Source organism: Labrus bergylta, chromosome 14, assembly GCF_963930695.1.
Source record: "Labrus bergylta chromosome 14, fLabBer1.1, whole genome shotgun sequence".
NCBI classification, from domain to species: Eukaryota; Metazoa; Chordata; class Actinopteri; order Labriformes; family Labridae; genus Labrus; species Labrus bergylta.
The window spans coordinates 179,355-205,906 of NC_089208.1; the positions used below are offsets into that span (position 1 = coordinate 179,355).

At 43.9% G+C, this 26,552-nt stretch overlaps 2 protein-coding genes across 3 annotated transcripts; both read right to left on the reverse strand.

Moving 5' to 3' along the window:
- Positions 1 to 4,117: 4,117 nt before the first annotated feature.
- btg4 (B-cell translocation gene 4) lies at positions 4,118 to 7,586 on the reverse strand. Its single transcript, XM_020657948.3, has 5 exons — positions 7,415 to 7,586; positions 7,062 to 7,236; positions 6,132 to 6,269; positions 5,699 to 5,969; positions 4,118 to 4,696 (listed from the first exon to the last, which is right to left on the reverse strand). Exons 1-5 carry the CDS (start codon positions 7,536 to 7,538, stop codon positions 4,421 to 4,423), a joined length of 984 nt encoding a protein of 327 aa, XP_020513604.1. The 5' UTR covers positions 7,539 to 7,586; the 3' UTR covers positions 4,118 to 4,420.
- Positions 7,587 to 12,342: 4,756 nt separating this feature from the next.
- Positions 12,343 to 26,552, reverse strand: slc25a14 (solute carrier family 25 member 14). 2 transcript variants are annotated; one of them, XM_065962795.1, is made up of 9 exons: positions 26,356 to 26,552; positions 25,723 to 25,821; positions 24,553 to 24,691; positions 24,163 to 24,257; positions 19,453 to 19,538; positions 19,266 to 19,361; positions 17,448 to 17,572; positions 17,129 to 17,342; positions 12,343 to 16,803 (listed from the first exon to the last, which is right to left on the reverse strand). In XM_065962795.1, exons 2-9 carry the CDS (start codon positions 25,784 to 25,786, stop codon positions 16,762 to 16,764), a joined length of 861 nt encoding a protein of 286 aa, XP_065818867.1. In that variant the 5' UTR covers positions 25,787 to 25,821; positions 26,356 to 26,552; the 3' UTR covers positions 12,343 to 16,761. The 2 variants fall into 2 exon arrangements, with proteins under 2 accessions (XP_065818867.1, XP_065818866.1); XM_065962794.1 differs by lacking the exon at positions 26,356 to 26,552 and having other exon boundaries at positions 25,723 to 26,239.

Consider the following 26,552-nt stretch of genomic DNA (forward strand, 5'->3'; position numbering starts at 1 on the left):
TGAATCCTGGTTTGAAATGAACGCTGGTTGAACCCTGGTTTGAAATGAACCCTGGTTGAACCCTGGTTTGAAATGAACGCTGGTTGAATCCTGGTTTGAAATGAACGCTGGTTGAATCCTGGTTTGAAATGAACGCTGGTCGAATCCTGGTTTGAAATGAACCCTGGTTGAACCCTGGTTTGAAATGAACGCTGGTTGAACCCTGGTTTGAAATGAACGCTGGTTGAATCCTGGTTTGAAATGAACCCTGGTTGAATCCTGGTTTGAAATGAACGCTGGTTGAACCCTGGTTTGAAATGAACGCTGGTTGAATCCTGGTTTGAAATGAACGCTGGTTTGAAATGAACGCTGGTTGAATCCTGGTTTGAAATGAACCCTGGTTGAACCCTGGTTTGAAATGAACCCTGGTTTGAAATGAACGCTGGTTGAATCCTGGTTTGAAATGAACGCTGGTTGAATCCTGGTTTGAAATGAACCCTGGTTGAACCCTGGTTTGAAATGAACGCTGGTTGAATCCTGGTTTGAAATGAACCCTGGTTGAACCCTGGTTTGAAATGAACCCTGGTTGAATCCTGGTTTGAAATGAACGCTGGTTGAACCCTGGTTTGAAATGAACGCTGGTTGAATCCTGGTTTGAAATGAACGCTGGTTGAATCCTGGTTTGAAATGAACCCTGGTTGAACCCTGGTTTGAAATGAACCCTGGTTGAATCCTGGTTTGAAATGAACGCTGGTTTGAAATGAACCCTGGTTTGAAATGAACGCTGGTTGAATCCTGGTTTGAAATGAACGCTGGTTGAACCCTGGTTTGAAATGAACGCTGGTTGAACCCTGGTTTGAAATGAACGCTGGTCGAATCCTGGTTTGAAATGAACGCTGGTTGAACCCTGGTTTGAAATGAACGCTGGTCGAATCCTGGTTTGAAATGAACCCTGGTTGAACCCTGGTTTGAAATGAACGCTGGTTGAACCCTGGTTTGAAATGAACCCTGGTCGAATCCTGGTTTGAAATGAACGCTGGTTGAATCCTGGTTTGAAATGAACCCTGGTTGAATCCTGGTTTGAAATGAACGCTGGTTGAACCCTGGTTTGAAATGAACGCTGGTTGAATCCTGGTTTGAAATGAACGCTGGTTTGAAATGAACGCTGGTTGAATCCTGGTTTGAAATGAACGCTGGTTGAATCCTGGTTTGAAATGAACGCTGGTTGAATCCTGGTTTGAAATGAACGCTGGTTTGAAATGAACGCTGGTTGAATCCTGGTTTGAAATGAACCCTGGTTGAACCCTGGTTTGAAATGAACCCTGGTTTGAAATGAACGCTGGTTGAATCCTGGTTTGAAATGAACGCTGGTTGAATCCTGGTTTGAAATGAACGCTGGTTGAATCCTGGTTTGAAATGAACGCTGGTTGAATCCTGGTTTGAAATGAACGCTGGTTTGAAATGAACGCTGGTTGAATCCTGGTTTGAAATGAACGCTGGTTGAATCCTGGTTTGAAATGAACGCTGGTTGAATCCTGGTTTGAAATGAACGCTGGTTTGAAATGAACGCTGGTTGAATCCTGGTTTGAAATGAACCCTGGTTGAACCCTGGTTTGAAATGAACCCTGGTTTGAAATGAACGCTGGTTGAATCCTGGTTTGAAATGAACGCTGGTCGAATCCTGGTTTGAAATGAACGCTGGTTGAATCCTGGTTTGAAATGAACCCTGGTTGAACCCTGGTTTGAAATGAACGCTGGTTGAACCCTGGTTTGAAATGAACGCTGGTTGAACCCTGGTTTGAAATGAACCCTGGTTTGAAATGAACGCTGGTTGAATCCTGGTTTGAAATGAACGCTGGTTGAACCCTGGTTTGAAATGAACGCTGGTTGAACCCTGGTTTGAAATGAACGCTGGTTGAATCCTGGTTTGAAATGAACCCTGGTTTGAAATGAACGCTGGTTGAATCCTGGTTTGAAATGAACGCTGGTTGAACCCTGGTTTGAAATGAACGCTGGTTGAATCCTGGTTTGAAATGAACCCTGGTTGAACCCTGGTTTGAAATGAACCCTGGTTGAATCCTGGTTTGAAATGAACGCTGGTTGAACCCTGGTTTGAAATGAACGCTGGTTGAATCCTGGTTTGAAATGAACGCTGGTTGAATCCTGGTTTGAAATGAACCCTGGTTGAATCCTGGTTTGAAATGAACGCTGGTTGAACCCTGGTTTGAAATGAACCCTGGTTGAATCCTGGTTTGAAATGAACGCTGGTTGAACCCTGGTTTGAAATGAACGCTGGTTGAATCCTGGTTTGAAATGAACGCTGGTTTGAAATGAACGCTGGTTGAATCCTGGTTTGAAATGAACCCTGGTTGAACCCTGGTTTGAAATGAACCCTGGTTTGAAATGAACGCTGGTTGAATCCTGGTTTGAAATGAACGCTGGTTGAATCCTGGTTTGAAATGAACCCTGGTTGAACCCTGGTTTGAAATGAACGCTGGTTGAATCCTGGTTTGAAATGAACCCTGGTTGAACCCTGGTTTGAAATGAACCCTGGTTGAATCCTGGTTTGAAATGAACGCTGGTTGAACCCTGGTTTGAAATGAACGCTGGTTGAATCCTGGTTTGAAATGAACGCTGGTTGAATCCTGGTTTGAAATGAACCCTGGTTGAACCCTGGTTTGAAATGAACCCTGGTTGAATCCTGGTTTGAAATGAACCCTGGTTTGAAATGAACCCTGGTTTGAAATGAACGCTGGTTGAATCCTGGTTTGAAATGAACGCTGGTTGAACCCTGGTTTGAAATGAACGCTGGTTGAATCCTGGTTTGAAATGAACCCTGGTTGAACCCTGGTTTGAAATGAACGCTGGTTGAACCCTGGTTTGAAATGAACGCTGGTTGAATCCTGGTTTGAAATGAACGCTGGTTGAACCCTGGTTTGAAATGAACGCTGGTCGAATCCTGGTTTGAAATGAACGCTGGTTGAATCCTGGTTTGAAATGAACGCTGGTTGAACCCTGGTTTGAAATGAACGCTGGTTGAACCCTGGTTTGAAATGAACGCTGGTTGAATCCTGGTTTGAAATGAACGCTGGTTGAATCCTGGTTTGAAATGAACGCTGGTTGAATCCTGGTTTGAAATGAACCCTGGTTGAACCCTGGTTTGAAATGAACGCTGGTTGAATCCTGGTTTGAAATGAACGCTGGTTGAACCCTGGTTTGAAATGAACGCTGGTTGAATCCTGGTTTTAGAAGTTGGTTTTAGAAGTTGTTAAACACATCAGAGGTGTGTTTCATGATGGGCGAGTGTTTTTCTGCTGCAGCTTACTGACTCACCCTGTAACATCAACTATTCTTGCCAACAAGGGGGGGGGGGGGGGGGGGTGTTAATATTTTACATTTTTAAATTCTATTTTATATATTGTAATATCTTACTCTGTATCATTTAAGTTGTTGTTAGTTCTGCTTCATTTCCTGTTTAATTGTTTAGCACCAACACACCAAGTCAAATTCCTTTATGTGTAAATGTACAATAAAACCTGATTCTGCTTCTGAATATGGACCGAGCCAGGCAAGTTCAGCACCAGACAAAGCTAACTGGCTGCTAGCTGTAGCTAACAATACAATACCAAACATATTGTTAGCCTCTACATCAACAGCTATATTATCATAACCCACACCCCTAAGTATGAATAACAGGTTTCATTCCTTACATTAAAAATCAGTTTGTCCAACACAGCTGGAGGCTGCTGCTCATGTTAGCTTAGCTTGAAGAGTGATATGGAGCTTTCTGACTTTAAGGAAGTAAACACGAGGAGGCTGGCAGGAGAAACTCCAGGTGAAGTCAAGAGTGAACAATTTAGCTGTTTGCATTCATGAGTTTCGTGCAAGTGTGGACATGCAACATATTTTATTAAACCAGTCGAGACGAGTAAACCTGTGACTTTAAATCGTTTTTGACTGTTCATTTACATGAAATGAAAAGGCCAACAAATAAAAAATAAAAAGGGAGGCCAGAGTCTGACACTTTCTATAAGTTTCCCTGTTGTGAGTTTCCCCCTCCACCAGTCTTCTGTAGTTATTTTTAGCTTCATGGTCACATTACCTTAAACATGTTTAAATAAAGAACAGAAACATGAAATGAAAGAGCAAAGTTAAATGTTACTTTATTCACACTCACATTAATTTTAGTTTTAAAAAACATAGAGAATTATTTAAAATTAGTTGATTAGTATATAACTTAAAAAAAAACAAAAAACATGCTTAATCAGCATAACTTTAAATCATTACACTTTAAACCACATTAGATAAAGACTACATTCACTGTCCCAACACTTTTTTAATCCTGCTGAACAGGTTCTCTGATCCAGCATCACGGCTGTCCTCCCTGGTCCCCAGCCCCAAGCGGTAGATCCCGATCCCGTTCGCTGAGGCTCGACTCACTCTAGGATCGGGACTTGCTGACCCAGTGGTACTTGTCGACGCGTGGCCCGGTGAAGGTGAACGTGGCTCGATAGGACTTGAAGCCTTTCTGGTTGGAGAACTGGGAGGTGGGAACTGAGGCCGGGGGCGAGTGAGGAGGGTGAAGGGGGAGAGGAGGGTGAGGAGGGTGAGGAGGATGAAGGGGCGGGGGAGGGTGAGGGGGGTAAGCATCCCCGCCAAAGGCCTTCCTCTTCTCCCTGAGCCACTGCTGAGGAGCTCCTGGAGAGAACTCGCTGAACTGAGGACGAGAAGGGCAGAGGGTTATGAAACGCCACGGGAAAGACCGGCAGCAGCTGTGTTCAAAATAGAAACCTGTAACTGCCACCCTGCGTCTTCTTTCAGGCTGGAAATAACCAGCACAAAATGTCCCTCAGTTTAAGAGTTCAGGACCAAACTGTAAACTTTTAAAACACAAGTGTTGTGCGTTTTAGAACTTTCTGATGGGTGATAATTAGGATTACTCCGATACTCACAGTATCAGGCCAACACAGCGTGCACAAAGTCATACTTGTAAAATCTTGCAGAAGTAACTGCCGTGGGCTTGGTAGTGTGTGTGTGTGTGTGTGTGTGTGTGGGGGGGGGGGGGGGGGGGGGGGGGGGGGGGTGACCACCCACTTACAATTTACCTTTAAAATCCACAGGAACCAAGCCAACCAGCAACTCATGACCACAAAACAATTAATTCAGCAGAAAAAGTGCTGTTCCATTTTTTTCTGGGAGGGAAGGAAATACACATCCCACAATCCATTGCGATTCCAACAAGAATCCACAAACAATGGTTTAGCAGTAGCGCACACTTTAAACATACTCAGACCTTTGTTCGACATTAATCTTTATTTGTTAATATTTTGTAGTATGTGTTTATACCGTGTTCAACTTCAGGGTACAGAAGCCGACAGCTGAAGTTCTCTGGGAGGTGATAAAACATTTTCTGTTGTGACCCCAATATAAAAAAAAAAAAAAGGCAGAAAAAATCCCCAAAATACATTTTAGAAAGATTCAAAGTAAATGGATGCTTTTTGAACCCATCAATGACCCCTGAGGCGGATTTATCCTCCCGCTATATTGCATCACCTGACTTAATGTCAAAAAAATAACCCTAACTGGAGGACAGCGTCATGGCGTCGTTTTTTGTAGATTATTTGTTAGATCCCCGTTAGCTGTACCTGAGAGCTCAGCTAGCCTTCCTAGGGTCCACATTCAAAAACATTCAGATGAATATAAAACCCATCAAACCTACCCTGTACACGCTGTTGGGGTTGCTGACTGTCGGGATGGTTTTGGGCTCAGGATTTGTGGGCGGGGCCTGAGAGGAGCACAGAGTCGAGAGGCTGCTGCCGCTACTCATGCTGTTGTCTCCGCCCCCTTCCTCCTCGTCTGAAGAGCTTCCCGATTGGACGTCGAGGCTCGCCCGCTCCACGGCGTCATGAATGCGCCGGGAAAACTCGCCATCTCCCCGTCGACAACCGTTAACCACCGAGACGCAGAATGGAGTGCTGTGTTCACCGTACCTGCAACGAGGAAAAGGTCGATGATTTTCAGAGCAGAACGTCTGTAAGTGACAGAAGAGCGAGCTGCAGTCCAGGTTTTAGTTTTACTGAGCATTTTCAAAAACAAATCAGCAGCTCTCGTCATGACCGCCTGGTCTCAACACACAAAGTGTAACCTCTGACCTGCAGGACACCTCTCCGGGGTCGACCCACACCGTCATCTCCAGGGGGAGGCCCAGATCCTCGTACCGCACCGCGCTCTGCCTGCAGGCCTGCTGAAGAACCAGATCCCTCAGCTGCTCCCGGTTCATACGCAGACACCTGGAGCACAAAGCAGCTACTGTCAACACTTTATACTCTGAGTAACTTACATCGTGCATATGGGAATCTATTTCATGCATCACTCCATGTGTTTTTAAACTCGTCCTGTTTTGTGTTGTGCTTGTTTATTCTAAGTTGTGCAGAGCTGCAGGCACAATAAAGTACATAAATCTGAAACCAGACTACATTTTGTCAACTGCAGCTCTCAGCTGATCTTTTTTTTGTACATTTTTAACTCATTTAAATTGTATTGTGTTCACTTTTTGTTTGCAATCTTTGCTGTAACACCGTAAATTTCCTAGTTGTGGGATAAATAAAGGATTATTTTATCTTGAATGACAGGAACTCTTCACTTTCCAAATGTTGCTGGTCCAATATGTGGAAAAGTTTTCAAAAGGACAGCTCAGGTGCCTTCTCTGGTATCACACCGGGTTTTTAAAGAGCTAATGTCTCAGCTAACAGACAGGCATTGTAACCGTTTTAAAATGTGACTTTTTTTTTAAATCATCAGTGTTAAAAAGTGTGTGTTTATGATTGTATTTATTTGAACTCTGTTGTAAGTGTGTCTTGTTCTATATTTTTATTGTTTCGCTGCAGGGCATGCCTGGAAAAGAGAGCTTGGGTTCAGCGGGTTCTCTGTGACCTCTGGAGTGACCTCTGCTACTCAGGGAGATAATAAAATAAAAAGTCTTGTTTCAAGAAGAAAACTTCCCTATTCATGCAGCTTTTTGGACACTTCTGCGCCATCTTCAATTTAAGTTGCAAAATGAAGAAATGAAAGCTCACACTGACCTGTAGGCCTGTCCCTTGGTCGGTGCTTTCGGGTACCAGTGGTTCTTGTAGTTTTCAAACAGAACGGAGGTGAGGGCAGCGGCAAACCGGTCCCTGCTGTCATTATCCAGACAACCATACCTCTTCACCAGGCGAGCGACAAAGAACACGGCCGCAGCGATCTCTTCCTTCATGACTACACACACACACACACACACACACATATATACACACACACACACACACACACACACACACACACACACACACACACACACACCAGTTCACTCTCCAACTACTGGTAAAATCCTCTACAGGGAATAAAACATGTATAGGGTGATCCTATGAAAAACACAAATAAAAAGAGACTAAACCGGAGGCCGCAGACCGCTCAAGCAAACATATTTGCTTCTGGAGCTCCAGAGAGAACTCGGCTCTGACTTCTTCTGCTACGACACAAATAAATAAGAAAATATATATAAATCTAAACCAGTGCATGGAGCTGCAGCGTGTTCACTCGTACATCAGAAACTAAAACTGTCACTCCCTCTTTAGTGTGTCTCACATGGTTTAATCAGCTGTGTGACAAGACGACACACCTGAAGCTGGTTGACTTAACGACTCTGCCATGTGTGTGTGTGTGTGTGTGTGTGTGTGTGTGTGTGTGTGTGTGTGTGTGTGTGTGTGTGTGTGTGTGTGAAGGTGTGAGGCTGTTTCTGTGTGGGACAGGGTGTCACTACTGGAGAATCAAATCATTATTGACCTCCTCTCTTTATAACTCAAATGTGGAAATGTCCCCAATGTGAAGAAAGTAGAAAACAAAGAAAGAAAAGCAAAGTAGCTTAAAATTCACACCTTTCATATCCTCGCTCGCAACAACAGCACGCTTGGAAATGATTGATTATCATTGGATGTAATCTAACAGTTAGTTTCTACATAAATAAAACACGGCAGCATGAGAATGAAATGCTTTGTAAAGATGTTGAATCAACGGGAATGAACAAAAGTATCACAGTCAAATAAATAGACGAATCAAAGGTCAAAGCAGATTGACAGCCCCTTACGTCAAAGGGGAACTGAAAGACGTGTTAAAAGATGGACGCCCCTCGCAGTCCCGGTTCTACTGTAATGTTGACTAGTCACTTATGCTGCATTCAGGTGCTCCTCGGTTGTCCCAGTCTCTCCGAGTTGGGAAGTCGTTCTTCCGACTGCGGAAAGTTACAAAAATAAGCGCGGGCAAAGACGATGTGTGAATGTCTGTTATGAGTTATATTTGAGCAAAATGTTGATGTGCAATGAACTCATAAAAAGTATCTGAACATTTACAAAAAAATATTTTGCCCCCCATGTGATGATGAATATGACGTCTAGTCGGCAAGTCTGTCACCTCATTTTTTCCAGAGTTTCTGAGTTGTTTTTCCGACTTGCATTTTACAACTCAGAAAGTCATGTTCCCGATGTGTCTGACACCACATGAATGCAGCATAAGTACCATACTTCAAGACTTGTTACTGGGATACTCTATAAGTGATCTTTAGGACTGTTCTGGTGCATGAATGGGAGTTATGGTCACTTTACAGAGCAGCCTCTGTCGTCACTGTGTGAATGTGTAGGTGTGACCTGCGGTGTGAAAATGCTTTAAAAGCTCAAGTCCATTATCCTTTCCTATTGCCCCATTCTGCCCATGTCTAGAGCCGGGACCGGCAGCCTTGTGCCTACAATTGAATCACAGCAGCTAATATTCAAAACATCACTCCCTTGTGAGATATTGCCTAACTATATATCACTTATAGCTCCAACCCAACAAACTGATTGGTCAAAAGACTATTACGTACGCTTCAGCCAAGTGTTCAGAATACATAGAATGGAAGTCCCCATCAAACAGAACTTCTGAAACTGAAACGAGATGGAAACCAATCACAAGATAGAAGGCGGGACATACCGCAGGGATGAATTCGATTGGATTGTCAGCTTCAACAGAGCTTTTTAATCGGTAGAAAAATCAGTGAACGTCCCTGAATGCAGGATGAGTCATCAGACATTTGAAACGTTTTAAAGTTCTTATGATGTAAAAATAATCCATAGTAATGCTCTTTAAGAAATATATGTGCGAGGTAAATGAACATTTAACAAAGGAACGCTGGATTACACAAAAACATGTTTTTTTATAAAATTTTCTTGCCCTCTGTCCAATCAGATTTCTACAGTTTGCTGAATGTTGTAAGTAACTCACACACGACTCGATGTAGAGTTAATTAAAACTGGATAGCTTGAAATCCGTTTGACTTCATGGTCTGCCAACAAATCGTTGTGTCAACCCTTTAAATGAACTCTGAAAGAAGCCTAAGGCCCCCTTGTCCTCAAGTCCTGCAAGAAAAGCGTTGCACGTCCGTCCCCCTGATGACATCACAGTTGAATGCCTTTGAAGTAGCCTGAGCACAGAATGTTCATCTTACACCAAAGGACTCGAGCTGTATTTGTTTCTGCACTGAAGGCCGACAGCGAACACAAAGAAACACAGACAATAATGACGGAGACATCAGGACTCTTGTTGACCGCTTTTGTGCACGTCCCTAGAATGAAGGCTGTCATAGACATTAGCCGCTTCATAAAGAGACTGATCACCAAATATTGGTACCAGGTGCAATCTGGAAACCATGTCAAACACAGTCTGAATCTGCTGGTCGACTTGTGTCAGTGCATTGTCGATTTGACTTACAACAAAATCTTGGATGGTATTCAACCGGTCGTTTCCGACTGGCAAAGGAAAGCAAAGAGGATACACTCTCACATAGAACCGAGGTTGTGTTACTTCGGTGTGCGTGAGGAGGGTGTCCTGGATGAGTTGAAATACGTCCTTCCGTTGAGTTTCGCTCAAACTCTACACCTCTCGAGCATCATCTATTGTGAGAGTTTGGACAAATTCATCACGATGGCAGCACGAGAGGTGAAGAGGCGCATCGACTGTAACATAATGATGGTAATGGAGAATGAATATTATGAGCTACCCACGTGTTTAAGATGTAAGTGTATCTATTTTACAACTCTAAGCTCCATGATCGATCTAGTCTCTCAAGCCCTTCAGTGCCTTCGCCTGCAGAAGTGCCATTGCTATCTGAGGAGAACCCCAAAAAGCGAAAGCCCCCGACCAGATTTACAGTTAAAAGAAGACGAGAAAAAAACAAAATGTATTGTTATAGATCAAGGGTTGTGTAAGATAACTTATTCTACTCAGAACGATAGCGTCCTTGAAATACTGACAGAAATCAATGAATTTAATCGCCCAGTGGATGACGACATCGACTGGCCCTGGCTTAACGATTACTACCAATGGTTACTATCATATGCACGTAGTGAAGATTCGATGGAGGACATTGACGAGGTGATGCAGAGTTCAGATGACTCGGATTCCCCAAACCAACCAGTGAGATTGATCCGCGTGGCATCCATTGAAACTGTGGACGAGAGTCGCTCAAATACGGAAGCCACTTCTGAATGTCCCTATGAAGAAGTCGAGTATGATTCTGACAAATCTATTTCTGAGACGGCCACATATACAAAACACGACCCAGAAACTCAAAAGCTGTTTGCCTTGCTGCTAACGGGATTGTTATACAAAGCCACGGATAAGGCCAAGAGATCGCTGATCGTCCCCAAATTCAACAGGATTGTCGCAAATCTCAGAGCTGCAACTTTGGGAAAGATCGACTCCTCAGATGTTGTGATCAAGTCGGACTGTCGTACTGTCGAGAAGGTAAGCAAGGCTCTTTATGGAGACCTCCGTGAGCATTTCGACACTGCAAAGGAGCTCCTCCAAGCCTTGGAATCGGAGGATCCATCCATTGTGGATGTAGTTATCGAGGCCTTGAAGACTTGCATGACTGTGCCGAATCCAGCGCCAAAGGGGAACCCAGTGCTCAGGTTCTTTAAATCTTTGGGAAAAACCAGCAATGCCTTTCAGGGCATGCTTCTGTTGTTGAACAGAAAATTGGAATATCTGAAGGTTAGAAACTTTGTATGTTTCCCCCGTGTCTGTGTGGGTTTCCTCCCGCAATCTCAAAACATTCACAATGGATTCAACTTTGACCACGCCCTCATACATGCCTGTTCATATTCAAATTCTGTACAACACTTATTAAATATTTAATCAGCAGTAATATCAACTGCAGATATTAAAAATCGACCTTTGACCAATTAATGTTGTATGAAATGCACTTTTTGTTCTAATGTCCATTTTATCATTCTGTAAGATGTCAGCTTTTCTGTAAAATGTCTTAAGACAGTCCAGATTAGTTTTCCCAGTCGGATGAAGACAGACTACAGTACTCGTTCACTCGGTGATTGAGCTCGCTCAGTTTGTGGTTAACACCTTTAAATGGCGCTTTATCTTTGATTCATTGAATTTACAGAAACTGTATTTACAGTCTTAGAAGACTGTGGGCTAGGCACACTTTGGTGTATGGCACATTGAAATAAATAAACTAAAAATACATTCATACAGTAACTCTTATATCAAGGTACTTCTGATAAAACAGTAAATCATGTTTCACTACTTAAATGAACTTTTATTTCGTCACTAGTGCAAATGTTGAGTACAATTAGAAGTCAATGCCAATCAAGTCGACTAGTTGTACCTGGAAAGTACGACTACCGGTTCTTGACTTTATTAGCATTGACTTCTATTCAAACTTAATTATCTATAATTGCATTTTAATTTCTTAAAACTCAAACCAATTTATCTTTTTGTCACAATACATTATATGTTAACCCTAAAGTCAGAGGTGCTGCTCGTCTTTAAACCACAGCAGTGGCTCAAAACATGCAAATTTTGCATCAACAGTAGGAAACCTCCCTGAAGGGGCCCCCCATAAGACAGCACTCACTCTGGTTGACCTGCTGAGCATCTCATGCATTATTACTGTGAAAACCAAAGTTCCTCAATGAAAGTCACTGAAGGAAAGTGAAGAGGAGTTATCTGTCTGGGAGGGAAAAAATAAAGAGGAAGAGCGTCGGGACACTGGCAGACAAAATGGTGGTTGGAGGGGCCCCAAAAGACTCTGGAGTCACCACTGAGTAAGGTCATCTGTGAAAAAAAATAATCAGTAGATCAAGGTAAAGAAGCTGCTGATTCTGAGTCAGCCAGCAGGTGGTGACAAAGAGAAACTAACTTCACTCCTTCCTTATTTCCTCATGAGTTCCTGGAAACACATTTTGTTGTTGTTTATGTTTGAAGAAATATCTAAAGTTTATATAGCACCCCTAAGGTGATTCGATTCTTAATTGAATAAAAAAACAAAACAGATACAGATGCAAACACAGCATATATTTTATTTCAGTGAACACTTAATTTATACAAAGCCAAACCCATTCTGTCAAAGAGGGAAACAAAATCCACCATAAAAAAATCATCAAGAGAAGAAAGTACGATTGTTTATAGACAGCATCGATTCACCAAAGTGCAAATAATAAGAGGAAGTGAAGGGAACATGTACAAAAATATTCATCGATTGTTTTCTTCTTTCCGACTCACACACGTTTTTCAGTCAATAAAAAGTTTAACCCTCAAATTACTTTAAAATCAGAACATATTAATATTCAGATTGACGCCTTTGTAGAGGAAGAAGTGACCTTTAAAAACCGACGTTAACTTTCTTTAGCAGATGGAGCTCTACTGCTGCTTTTAAACCATAAACATATTTATTCATATTTCATATAAGCTGGGAAATAATCACTGTTGTCACGGCCAACTCTCAAAGGTGCCCTGTGACGTCTTTCGTGCGGTCAGTCTAAGAGTGACACAATCAAGAGCTGAAGACAAAGTACAAAAATCCCACTATACTGTGAGAGGGTTTACAGTTTCCTAAAACAATCTTCTTCTGGTGGCAAAACAAAAGGAAAGCTACAACTTTACAACTTACATATTATCCTGTTTTTTTAAACACTTTAAATAAGTCTCAGAGCTCCTCAAAACATGTGTGTGAAGTTTCTTGATCTAAATCCACTATGATCCTGTATTTGATCATGTCTATAAACCCCTCTATTTCAGCCCTGCTCAGAACAGGCTGTTTCTGTGTCTGTACCTTTAAATATGTAAATGAGCTGTGTCTGACCACGCCCCCTCTCTGGAAGGGCTTGGGTGTCTCGGTCTTTCTTGCTCCATGTCCTATTGTTTACGGTGAGAAGGCAGACTCAGAGGGCAGAACAAACACCTAGCTGTGGGAGTGTCACCCACCTGGGGGAGGGGCTACTGCCCTTTGTGATGTCATGAAGGCAGACTCAGGGCAGAACAAACACCTAGCTGTGGGAGTGTCACCCACCTGGGGGAGGGGCTACTGCCCTTTGTGATGTCATGAAGGCAGACTCAGGGCAGAACAAACACCTAGCTGTGGGAGTGTCACCCACCTGGGGGAGGGGCTACTGCCCTTTGTGATGTCATGAAGGCAGACTCAGGGCAGAACAAACACCTAGCTGTGGGAGTGTCACAGCTCCTTCACAGACCACTCTGACTTTTGGATAAGTTCCAGCAAAGATTTCCTCCTGCACAACAACTTAAACACAGACTCAAAGTAGCTGCAAACAAACCCTTCGTATGGCCTTTGCACACCGAGTCCGTTTGTTTCTGGTGTTTTTTGGATCCGTAATCTGAACAAACCCCAACAACATGAAGCACAGAGGACTAGCACTTTGAGTCCGCTGCGTTTAGTTCCATTAATTGCAAAATCCGAGACCAAACGTGTCGTACTCATCATGGAGCGAGGTGAAGCAGTGAAGATGATTCTGTGTTTTGTTTTCACTACTTGAAAAAACAACACGGGATCAGTCGCCATGACAACAAGACAAGAGCGAGGAGAGTTTCACTGTGGATAAAGGAGCTGCAGAATTATCCTGATTTTCAGGACGTCAGTGGTCCAGTCACAAATTTCTGAGACACAATCAATCCTGAACAGCAGACACACACACACACACACACACACACAGACACACACACACACACACACAGACACAGACACACACACACACACAGACACAGACACACACACACACACAAACACAGACACACACACACACACAGACACAGACACAGACACAGACACACACAGACACAGACACAGACACACACAGACACACACAGACACACACAGACACACACACACACACAGACACACGCACACGCACACGCAGACAGACGCAGACGCAGACAGACACAGACACACAGACACACAGACACAGACACAGACACAGACACAGACACAGACACACAGACACACACACACACACAGACACACAGACACAGACACACAGACACAGACACAGACACACACACACACACACACACACACACACACACACACACACACACACACACACACACACACACACACACACACACACACACACACACACACACACACACACACACACACACACACACACACACACAGACACAGACACACACACAGACACAGACACACAGACACAGACACACACACACACACACAGACACAGACACAGACACACAGACACAGACACAGACACACAGACACAGACACACAGACACAGACACAGACACACACACACACACACACACACACACACACAGACACACACACACAGACACAGACACAGACACACACACAGGAAAATGTTACAGAAAAAAATAATGACGATGAAAGTTTCAGTCTTGAATGAAAAAAACGGAGTGCGATGACCTTCAGAGTTCTCTTCAGATAAATGAAACACAGTTTGGTTGAAACATACTTTGGCACAAAAGCCACTTCTTTTCACACCAGCTGCCACTTTTAAATTCATGCGAATTCACCTTTCAGCAAGAAAACAACTAAGTTTAAAAAGCACAGCAAGGCATCCTATGTGGACTTAAACATCCCACTTCCCCTTTAAGCCTAGTCTTAACCAATCAGGCCACACCTGAGTAAGTAAGAGGCCTGCAGCAGGCCATGCTTACTCCTTTTGTTTGCTTCACACTGCTGAGCTGCATGACAGGCTGACAGCTGTATTGTGACTCTGATAGATGCATTATTTGAGTGAGTACTTGATGTGTAAATATATGATTTTGTGCATTTGAGATTGTTTAGTTACTACGTAAATTGATTTACGGGTGTGGCCCTGATTATTGTTTTCCTTAAAGAGTTAAATCATCTGACTACTACGCTTGTCACAAGTGAAATCAAGTTGTTGAGAAATAAAGCATGAAGAAACTCTCCTCTGGTCCCTGCACTTTAATTGGTGTACCACTGCAGAAGCTCTATTTTTGAACTGGGTTTACATACACTTCCTACAATGCGTGTAACAAATGCATCCGGCTCTGAGTGAGTCTGAACGAGGCTTTTCAAGACATACTGGATTGATTTATTTCAGTCGATATTGAAATTATGGAACATCACTTTGTGTGCAAACCATTTGTTCCTACTTCAGCAGCAGACCGGAGGTGCAACACATAACTAACGTCTAAAGCAAAAACAAACACTTTAATTAACGGTGTCCGACCTGAGGCCCGTTTCAGAAAGGCCCGAGTAAGTTAACCCTGAAATGAAGGAAACTCTGGGTTTGACGTTTCAGAAATGAGGTAACTTTAGCTGAGTCTGTTACTATGGTAACCGAGTCTGTCAACGTAATCGGGTCTGTTCTGAAACCAGAAACTCTGTGTGTGTGTGTGTGTGTGTGTGTGTGTGTGTGCTCGTTCCTGATTGGTTTCAAGTAAAACTTCAGTAGCTCGTTATGAACACAAAAATAAAAAACAAACAATAAATATTGTTTTCCTCAGCTTTAAAATCAGGCGGCAGTTCTGACAGATTTCCAGTCAAATGACCCAAAGTCAGAAACCACACTGTGACATTTTGAGGGGCTTTCTGACCCATTTTTGACACTTTAGTGAAACAAAGACCCTGACCTTTCTTTACGGAGATAAACTTAACCCTAACTAACCCTAACCCTGGAGTGAAGAGGATTATCTCCTCTTTTCAGTCACCATGAACTTTATCTTAAATCCGCCTCTTTAACACGCTGTAACAGTTTGTTGTCCTTCCATGCGATCCCTCAACATTCAACACATTTCATGCAGTGCCTATGACAAAAACTGCAGGGTTCCTACACATCCTCCATTTTTAAAGTTAACTTTCTGTTCTTTTAAAAAAAAAAAATTACAAACTAGCCATGCATGCCTCGAGTGACATTCAGCAACTCCTATCTTTACTAAAAATAAATTAATTTCCAATGTTTTTCTTTCCTCCAGATCTGCGTAGGAATCCAGAGGAAACCATCAAAAATATCTCTACTGTCATGTAGAGAGGGCCGAGCTCACCTGATCCACAGAGCTGAGCTCCTGTGTTTCCTTTGGGAACAAGTAAGAAAAAAACCCAAAAAAAACTACTCTCTCAAAGTTTCAAATCTTTTGCTACAACCAAACCTAGCTGCCTGGGGAGGTTCAAAGGAGGCTGAGGGTGGGAGTGATCATCAAAGCGACAGTCTTTAAAAATGTCCTTTAAAAAAAAAAAAGAACCAGTCACAATAAATAAAAACACTTTGCAAAAGAATAAGATAACAGAAGATTTGGATGAGCATGAGCGGATGGGGGAGACTCGGCTGTATAATTGGTATGGATTTGAAAAGGGAGTGTGATTACACAGGTGCCGAAACTCCAGGTCCCCCCCCCCCCCCCCCGACACAGTTTGACAGAGCAGTGAAGTCCCACATCCGGCACGCTTTAGAACGGGAGCTTCTTCAGCTGCTCGAAGGTGATGAAGAACTGAAGGAGTGGTGTTCAGGAAAGTCTTCAGGATTCATGTGACAACAGTAAACAGGCTGGAGCTGCTCTGAAATAAGAGAAACCCCCGCTGACCTTTTCAGGGTCAACTCTGACCTACACCACTCGGCGCGCTTGTACACTTGAGCCTCACTCAGTATCTGTGAGTGAAGTGGATTTGGTTGTTCTACTAGTCAGGTCTAACTAGTCCTGATTAATCTATGGCTGAACATCTGGTGTCTCTGAATCACAACACAACGCTCGTATAAACCCTCCATAAGATCAATAAAAACACATCTTTTCTTCTTGCTCGTTTTCAAAAGGATACGATGATGTTCCAAGGTCCCAGTCTGAGCCAGTTTGGCCAGAATCCCTTATAGAGAGCGAAGAAACCCTCGTTCTTCCACGTCTGCATCAGTCCGTCCAGCGTCCCTTTGTACATGGGGGCTCCCGACGAAACCCGCTGGTTCATCATCCGGGTCCGCACCACGTCCACGGGGTTGGACGCCAGAGCTCCCGCCAACCCGCACGTGAAACTGGAACTGGTTTAACAGACAACGGGCGAGGTGAATAGGCGAGTCATCATAAGTCAAATGTTCATCTGTTAGATAAATCTAAAGATTTAATTTACAAATAGAGAAACTTACATAAAGTGTGTCAAAATGGTGTCTCCCATCACGCCTGAGCGGAGAAGGTGCTTCTTGGTGATGTCATAAACAGGAAGTTCCACCCCAACAACAATGGCTGCTCGCTGTGCTGTGGGTATGACACCCTGAGGACGAGGAGGAGGAAGGATGAAGGAGGAGGGAGGAAGGAGGAAGAGAAGAAGAAGGAAGAGGAAAAAGGAGGAGGAGGAAGAAGAGGATGAAGGATGAGGAAGAGGAAGGAGGAACGAGGAGGAGGAAGTAGGATGAAGAGGATGAAGGAGGAGAAGGAGGAAGGAGGAACGAGGAGGAGGAAGTAGGATGAAGAGGATGAAGGAGGAGAAGGAGGAAGGAGGAACGAGGAGGAGGAAGTAGGATGAAGAGGATGAAGGATGAAGGAGGAGGAAGTAGGATGAAGAGGATGAAGGAGGAGGAGAAGGAGGAAGAAGGATGAGGAAGAGGAGAAGGAGGAAGAAGAGGATGGAGGAAGAGGAAGGAGGAAGGAGGAACGAGGAGGAGGAAGTAGGATGAAGAGGATGAAGGATGAAGGAGGAGGAAGTAGGATGAAGAGGATGAAGGAGGAGAAGGAGGAAGAAGGATGAGGAAGAGGAGAAGGAGGAAGAAGAGGATGAAGGATGGAGGAAGAGGAAGGAGGAACGAGGAGGAGGAAGTAGGATGAAGCGGATGAAGGAAGAAGGAGGAGGATGAGGGAGGAGGGAGGAGGGAAGAAGAAGGAGGGAGGAGGGAGGAAGGAAGAGGATGAAGGAGGAGGGAGGAAGAGGAAAAAGGAGGAGGAGGAAGGAGGAGGAAGGAGGAGGACGAGGGAGGAGGAAGAGGATGAAGGATGAAGGAGTAGGGAGGAACGAGAAGGAGGAGGAGGGAGGAAGGAGGAGGAAGAGGAAGAGGAAAAAGGAGGAAGAAGGAGGAGGAAGAGGAGGAGAAGGAAGAGGAAGAAGGAGGAAGAGGAAGAAGGAGGAGGAAGAGGAGGGAGGAGGGAGGAAGAGGAAAAAGGAGGAAGATGAAAAAGGAGGAGGAGGAAAAAGGAGGAGGAGGAAGGAGGAGGAAGAGGAAGGAGGAGGAAGAGGATGAAGAAGAAGGCGGAAGAGGAAGAAGGAGGAAGAAAAGGATGGAGGAGGAGGAAGAGGAACGAGGAGGAGGAAGTAGGATGAAGAGGATGAAGGAGGAAGAAGTAGGATGAAGGAGGAGGGAGGAAGAGGAAGGAGGAATGAGGAGGAAGATTAGGATGAAGGAGGAAGGAGGAAGAAGGAGGAGGAAGAAGAAGTAGGATGAAGAGGAAGAAGTAGGATGAAGGAGGAGGGAGGAGGGAGGAAGATGAAAGAGGAGGAGGAAGAAGAAGTAGGATGAAGAGGAAGAAGAAGTAGGATGAAGAGGAAGAAGTAGGATGAAGAGGAAGAAGTAGGATGAAGGAGGAAGATGAAGGAGGAGGGAGGAAGAGGAACGAGGAACGAGGAGGAAGATTAGGATGAAGGTGGAGGAAGGAGGAAGAAGAAGAAGGAGGAGGAAGAAGGAGGAAGAGGAAGAAGGAAGAGGAAGAGGAAGGAGGAGGAAGAAGGAAGAAGAGGAGGATGAAGACAAGGAGTCAGATTCTTCCATAATCACAGAACGATTCACTACATTTCAACATGTCTTCAAAACTCAGATCTCAAGTGATGAAATGAAATCTCAGCCGACCTCCGCTGCTCACTCGTTGACTTTAACTGAGGAGAATTTAAATCCAACTAGAACTCCACAAGCTGGATTTATTTTTATTGAACAGTAAACTCCCCGTTTTCTTGAACTGCAGCTCATGAGCACACTCACTCTCCACAGGCCTCTGGTTCCCTCCGTCTGGTAGATGTTGATGAAGTTGGACATCATGCTGCCTTGGAGCAGACTGCCCTGCGCCTGCATCCTGATCTGAGACGAGGAAACAAGACGTTTAATGTTTGAGGATTCACTAAAGCATCGCTCAGGTGTTGGTGAGCTGATGATGTTGATGAAGAGTCACCTTGAGGACGTCGGTGGGGTTGGCCAGAGAGGAGGACAGAACGCCAGAAACGACGCCACAGAACACGTTGATGACCATCGTCTCATCTGTCGGGAAAGAAGATAAGATATTATATTAATTAATCGAGAGATAAAGTGTTGAAGCTCAGGAGATGTTGGTGACGCCATTTTTTGAGGGTTGGAAAGATCCAAACTGGCTGTTTCCAGGCGCCCCTTGGATTAACTTTGAATTACCCTGACCTGGATGACGAGGACCCTGCACAGACGTGCTTCTGTCTCCATCTCTATTATTCATGGTATCTATCTTTTGTACAGTAAATTGGCCATTAAATATTGAGCAGAGCAGAAGTAAGAGAGGGGGGGAGAGAGGGGAGCAAAAATTGAAAAAGAATCAAGCGGGGAATTTAGGAATGGAGACAGAGAAAGCAGTCGTTAAATTCAGAAGGAAGCAGTCGACTGGGAAACAGGAAAGACAAACAGAAAAAGGAGACAGAGACGAGGAGCCTGTGGGCAACAGGACGGCGCCGGCAAATCGCTGACAAATGTAGCAGAAAGCAATTTGTTTGAGTACTGAAGTGGCTCTCTGTGTCTGTCTGCAGGGAGGAAGAAGCTAGTGTCAGAGCAACAAGAGCAGAGCAGATTCTTTAAGGAGGGGTTTGTAGGGATGGGTATCAAAAACGCATCACTGGTACAGCTGAGCGACACTTTCTGAAACCACCATGTTCACTTCCCTCACACAGAAAAAGATAGAATTGTTTATGTCGAGGTCATTTTGGACAACACATTTGTAGTGGTTCAAATGAATGCGACATGAAATCTGACAGTGTGGTTAGCTTCCCCTAACTTCAGTGCATGGTGATTGGATATTAACTCTGTGAGCAGGGGTTTCCTCATCCCAGCGTTTGGACTCGCAGGCAGGCAGGCAGGCAGGCAGGCAGAGACACACACGCACACACACACACACACACACACACACACAGCCAATTCCGAGAGAAATATAAAGCACAGAAACTTGTTGTACACAAATCTAAAAACCTCGCAATTCACAATCCATCCTACTCCCTATCCGAGGTCGGTTTACGGAGGTTAAGCTCAATAAGTCAACCCAGACGTCCCTCTCCACAGCAACGTTTTCCAGCTCCTCTTTGGGGATTCAGAGGCGCTCCCAGGCTAGATGGGATATATAATCTAGGGTTAGGGTGGGAAAAAAATCGATTTATGTAAAATCGAGATTCTTCTCTCTGAAGATTTAAAATCGATTAAAATTCCAAATCTTATTTTTTTTTGGGCTTATCGGTCACTCCCTGGTAAGTTCTAACGCTAGCTCTTTAACTCAGTAGAATGCTAAATAGAGCAACAAGGAATTCATCCAGTCTCACAGATGACTGAGTAGATCCTGAAGTACTCATTCATAAAAATAGACTTTGTATCCATGACTCCAGAATCGTTTAGAATCATGACACCAAAAATCTAAATTGAATCATGAGACACCCAAAGATTCTCAGCTCTGGGTCTGCCCCGGGGTCTCCTCCCACTTGGCCGTGTTCGGAAGCCCTCAATTCACAAGTGCGTATTAAACTGTGGATGTGGAAGCCGTAGCGATCAGTTCAATATTATACTGAGAATTGTTGCATTCAGCTGCGTTATTCCAGGAACTCATCAATATGTTGTCACTGACAGGTCGGGAGCCAGCAGAATCAAGTATCGATCCTCAACAGTCCTCCATATGAGTCCCTCTATTCTCCACTTTAATAACAACAAGGGTTTGGAAATGAACTTAAACTTAATGCTTTAAGTTAAGTCTGACATTAAAATTATTTCACTACTGATGACGGAGCAGATTGTTTTCTCTACTCAGAATCCGGTTGTTGTTCGGTGTCTCAAAATGCAAAAAGCCTTTTTAAATCAGCTTTTAAAGTTTGATTTGCTTTATAGATTTCCACGCCATGTTTTATATAAAATGTACTAATTCAAGAGCGAGAGAGGAGAAGACAAGCGCTCATCAGAGCACTTACAGCTGAAGTGTGAATAAAGGCCTGACTCACTCTCGTTCTCCCTTTCTCTCCTTACAGGAAGCTTTTTAAATTTTGTTTAGCTTTCAAATTAGTGCCAGCAGGTTAACTCCTTCACTCTGCAGCCAGGCGGGTGAACACAGGTTGTCACGACACAATCAACCTTTTTTTTTTTTGTTGGCAGGCGTGTTAGGTGAACAGCCTCAAAGGCACAAAGGGAATCGTGTGTGTGCAAAGACACATTCAGGGAAAACTTGTTTGGAGAAAGTGATGGAGTGACACTGAACTGTTTGAGCTTATCCCCAGAGTCAGATCGTTTTTCTGTGAGTTTGATATAATGCCTCCAGCCTCTTGAATTTAGAGCCGGACTTTGCATATCCATGTTTGCAGTTTAAACAGAAGCAAACTACCACAAAACACCATCACTGCATGCAAAGTGTTACAGCATAAACAAAGGAGGAGAGAGAGAGAGAGAGAGAGAGAGAGAGAGAGCACGCGAGGGCTTCAAGACGTTTGAAGCACAAACAATGTTTAGAGTCTAAACAGAAAGAGGAGGAGGAGGAGAGAGAGAGAGAGGAGGAGGAGGAGGAAGAGAGAGAGAGGAGGAGGAAGACAGAGAGAGAGAGAGAGGAGGAGGAGGAAGAGAGAGAGAGATGGAGGAAGAGAGAGAGAGAGGAGGAGGAAGAGAGAGAGAGGAGGAAGAGAGAGAGAGGAGGAAGAGAGAGAGGAGTAGGAAGAAGAGGAAGAGAGAGAGGAGGAGGAGGAGGAGAGAAGGAAGAGGAGAGAGGAGGAAGAGGAGGAGGAAGAAGAGGAGGAGGAGAGAAGAGGAGGAGGAGAGAAGAGGAGGAAGAGAGAAAGAGGAGGAGGAAGAGGAGAGAAGAGGAGGAAGAGAGAAAAGAAGGAGGAAGAGGAGGAAAAGGAGGAGGAGGAAGAGAGAAAAGAAGGAGGAAGAGGAGGAGGAGGAGGAGGAGGAGGAGGAGGAGGAGGAAGAGAGAGGGAGCAGACGGTAGTGAAAGCATTGTTTCCCATACACATTAAGTACTCAGGTGCTGCCCAGGTTTGTTTTTGGACGCCCAGGTATCTGTGACAGAGAGAGATTGTGAGAAGACATTTTCACGTCTCTGTACGCTCATTGATTTTAGCGATGGCGTCATATTGGTGTCCCAGTCTGTGAATTCACCTAAGATGGTAACAGAGGGGGGAGCACTCCGCCCCCCCCCCCCATTATGACTCCATGACAGTCAGACTTTAAGGGGGAGATATCCCGGCTTGAAACAGCAGTCTGAATCAGACTAGAGAGAGTCTGCTGGTTTTGTCCCTCCTGTAGGAGCAGCTCCTCTTTTTAAAAGCCTAACTCCTCTGGATCGTTGGTGGAACGCCGGCCTGAACCACCAACCCCCCCCACCCCGTTTGTCCCTATCCTTCTTCCTGCATCTTATCCCATCTTCAAGCCCAACACAGTTCATCATGAGTCTGGATCTGATCAAGAGTTCTGCCTCTTAAAGGAAGTTTTTTCTTGCCTCTGTAACTTTTGCTAAGTGTTGCTAAAGTGGTCATGATGGTTTAACGCTGAGTCTTTGTAATATAACAAAGAGAGTAAGGTCTTTTACCTGCTCTTTTCAAAAGATACCACTTGTTATGAATTAGTGCTATACTAATAAAGATTGATTGGTTGATTTTAAGCTCCTTGCTCTATTGCTGCACTCTTAGTTTAGGATGATGAAGTTGTTTATGACCCACTCAATAAGTTAGAGAAAAAAAACAGAGTTAATACATACACACATAGTATCATTATATAATCTAACCTAATTCAAATAGGGTAAAAACTATTCTATATCACTATCATTTTTTTTATTAGGCTAAAGAATACTAAAAGTTTTGATATTGCTCCAGTGGATTTCTTTAGCCAGTAGCAGCCAAAGCATCTGCAAACTAGACCTGATCAGAGAAAGTCCAGTCGAAGTTCTTGTTGTTTTTTCTGACACTGAGAGGTTCAGATTGTTGTTTGAAGTGTCTGAAGACATTATGAAAACAAGGACAGACTTTCCTCTCAAAGCGTTAAGATCAGTCGTTCAAGGAGACGCCTCACTCAGAAATCTCGAGTGCTGCAGTTAGCAAGAGAGACAGAGAGAGGAGTTTGATGTCGGACAATGAGGGTAACAATCAGAGCCTGTCACACCAGAGCACTTATGTACTTTAAGTTTTTGAATTATTTACACCACAAAATGTGCTAAAAGAAAGAGGACCCAGGTTTAAAAACACAAGAATAAACAATGAAGCTGCTTTTGTAAATTCTTTCACAAAAGCAGTTTAAGGGTTTTTTGTTTTCTCTGAGTTGGCTGTGAGGACTTTTTCTCGTCATGTTGCAGGAGGGATCACTCATGATGGTTTTAAAGTAGTTTGCGATTCATTGCATCAGCCTTACACGAGACACTTTAAATGTCATTCTAAATTTATTATGCGTGTGGGTCGCTGATAATATCATTAAAATCACCTCCAATTAACAGCTGTTTTTATCCAGACTAAAATCTGATAGTTGAAAAAACACTTTCAATGTTTCAGTGACAGAAAGAATCGGATGTGTGAACTTAAAGGCCAGTTTCCGTCTCTGCAGGCTGTAAGCTTTGAGCCTTTAAGATGAAAAGAGCGTGTTAGAGAGGTTAGAAGGACAGTAGGAGGAACAGGCTGTAAACACTCGCCTTCTGGATGAGTGACAAACAGCCTCTTCAGAGAGTTGTAGGTTCCGATCTTGATTGTCCCGTATGAGGCTTGTCTGAGCAGAGCAGGAGAGATCCTGAAAGGGAGAAATCAAATCTGTTTTAATAACACACACACACACACACACACACACACACACACACACACACACACACACACACACACACACACACACACACACACACACACACACACACACACACACACACACACACACACACACACACACACACACACACACACACACACACACACACACACACACACACACACACACACACACACACACACACACACACACACACACACACACACACACACACACACACACACACACACACACACACACACACACACACACACACACACACCCGGAGTAGAGCGCCCGGCAGCCCTCCTCTTTGCCGATCCTGAAGAGGGCGTGAAACATTCCTCTGTAGCGGACCTCGGTGTACTGGGACTGACCCTGAACCTGGAGCCTGGTCTTAGTCAGGTCAACAGGAAATGTCCCTGAGGATTAAAAATACATAAGAAGAAAACACAAAGGAAGAAAGATATCAATAAAGACTTAGATGGTGAGTTCACAGAGGGTCATCTGATCGTTGTTGGAAGTTTTAGTTGTACCATAAATCTTCAGAGAGTCTTCATACACTTAGAGATTCTAAATGTCACGTTGATTTTAGCACTTCTACATTTTTCACCCGTTTCCTGAACTGCAACTCTCGTTAGAGGAAAATAACCCAAACAACAAGAGAAGGGAACATTAGTAATACATATTAAGACTGGAAAATGTCGATCAGAAAAGACTTGATACATATTCAATTAATGCAGCAGAAGACTTTCTACATTTTCTTTTGCTTGGGAAATCAGATGCCTGTGCTTAGGGTTACACAATAACTCGCTGACATGGTGTTTGATGGAGGTCAGGTATAACGGCCACGCTTTAACAACATGTTGAAGTAGTCAGGTGAAACGGTACAACGTTTCTAATATCATGCAAGCCAAATTACATTAAATAAAAAGCAGGTTTGTTTTTCTCTATTTTCTCACATCACAATATCACTGATAGAAAAGATATCACAGCATCAGTTGTTTCTAATATCGTGAGACACTATCTCTAATTTAATGACTGAGGAAGAAGATCCGTTCAGATGTGGGCACATCTTCTTCTTCAGTCAGCTGTGTTGTGGTGTTTCTTTATAACTGCACCTCGCTCTTAATGCACGCTTTAAACATTTTATAAAATGAATACTGCAGTCAGCTAAATGGACTCCTGTGTTTTCAGGGTAACAATGTGCAGCAATGAGCTGTGCTATGTTTCCAGCTTCATCCATCCTGAAGTGCTATTGTCACTTAGCATGCACTGAAACACAGTGCTTCATCCCGTCCACCAAGAAACATGTTTATCTGTGGTTATTACAGACAGTAAACCCAACAGTCTCCAGCAGGCTGTGCATGTTGTGGTGCATGTTGTGGTGCATGTTGTGGTGCATGTTGTGGTGCATGTTGTGGTGCATGTTTTGGTGCATCACGTAGCTTACCGAATTCTGCGACAATCGAGGCCATGCCGCCGTAGATGAACGGTTTCCAGTTCAGGTTGTCCATGTCGGCGGCTGCTGCTTCCACCTGCTGCAGCCCCGCTAGAAGCAGCAGAAGAAGGGCCACACAGAGGTCAGTACAGAGCTGCAACATGTCGATAAACACTGAGATGTGATGATCTACAGATCAGGGAGCCTCCTCAGCATCAGCATCTCAACGGACTGCGCCGGAAACAGAAGCCTGCAGTGTCCGACACCTCACACAGCCCTCATATCTCTACACGGGCTGCTATTGGCTGCGATATCTGTCAATCAATATTCCGAGCAATGCGATTGGCTGATGAACGGGGGGCGGGGACAACATAAGTGACAGCTAGGTGACAGCAACAGTGTCAAGAGAATAAAGTTATTTTACACCGTAAACGCTATTTTAACGCAATAGATAATATTCACGAACAACTAAATAAAATAAACACCTTCATTTATAAATTCAAGAACTAAAAATGTTGTTTTTCTTTCGTCTTTATTTCAGAAAAGTCCAAACTGTGGACGTTAGCAGAGGCTAACGGCTGGTCGGCTAAGCTAGTTAGCAGTTAGCAACAAGTTACCGTTAGCTTCTACCTGAACATCACGTACCTGTGGAGTCACGAAAGTCCGCGACTTGTTATTTAACTTGGTTTCCCATGACAACACCTTGACTTTAAGACCAAAACAAACACAACACTTCCTGCTGTTTGTCATGAACGAGCTTCTTCTTCGTGTCCTTCAATTAACGTCGGTTTTTCCACTTAGCGTCACACTTCCACCCTCCGGGGACTCAGCGGCTTCTTCTT

What these genes read in the sequence shown, in the direction of transcription:
- slc25a14 (XM_065962794.1), bottom strand. Translation starts at nt 25,873, where the DNA reads ATGTTGCAGCTCTGTACTGACCTCTGTGTGGCCCTTCTTCTGCTGCTT. An exon ending in TGCCGGGCGCTCTACTCCGG is followed by an intron (nt 24,258 to 24,552) that starts GTGTGTGTGTGT and finishes TCTCCCTTTCAG; the next exon opens with GATCTCTCCTGCTCTGCTCA. An exon ending in GAACCAGAGGCCTGTGGAGA is followed by an intron (nt 17,573 to 19,265) that starts GTGAGTGTGCTC and finishes CCTCGTCCTCAG; the next exon opens with GGTGTCATACCCACAGCACA.
- btg4 (XM_020657948.3), bottom strand. Translation starts at nt 7,538, where the DNA reads ATGCACTGGTTTAGATTTATATATATTTTCTTATTTATTTGTGTCGTA. An exon ending in TGAGCGGTCTGCGGCCTCCG is followed by an intron (nt 7,237 to 7,414) that starts GTTTAGTCTCTT and finishes GTGTGTGTGTAG; the next exon opens with TCATGAAGGAAGAGATCGCT. An exon ending in ACCCCAACAGCGTGTACAGG is followed by an intron (nt 4,697 to 5,698) that starts GTAGGTTTGATG and finishes TCTCGTCCTCAG; the next exon opens with TTCAGCGAGTTCTCTCCAGG.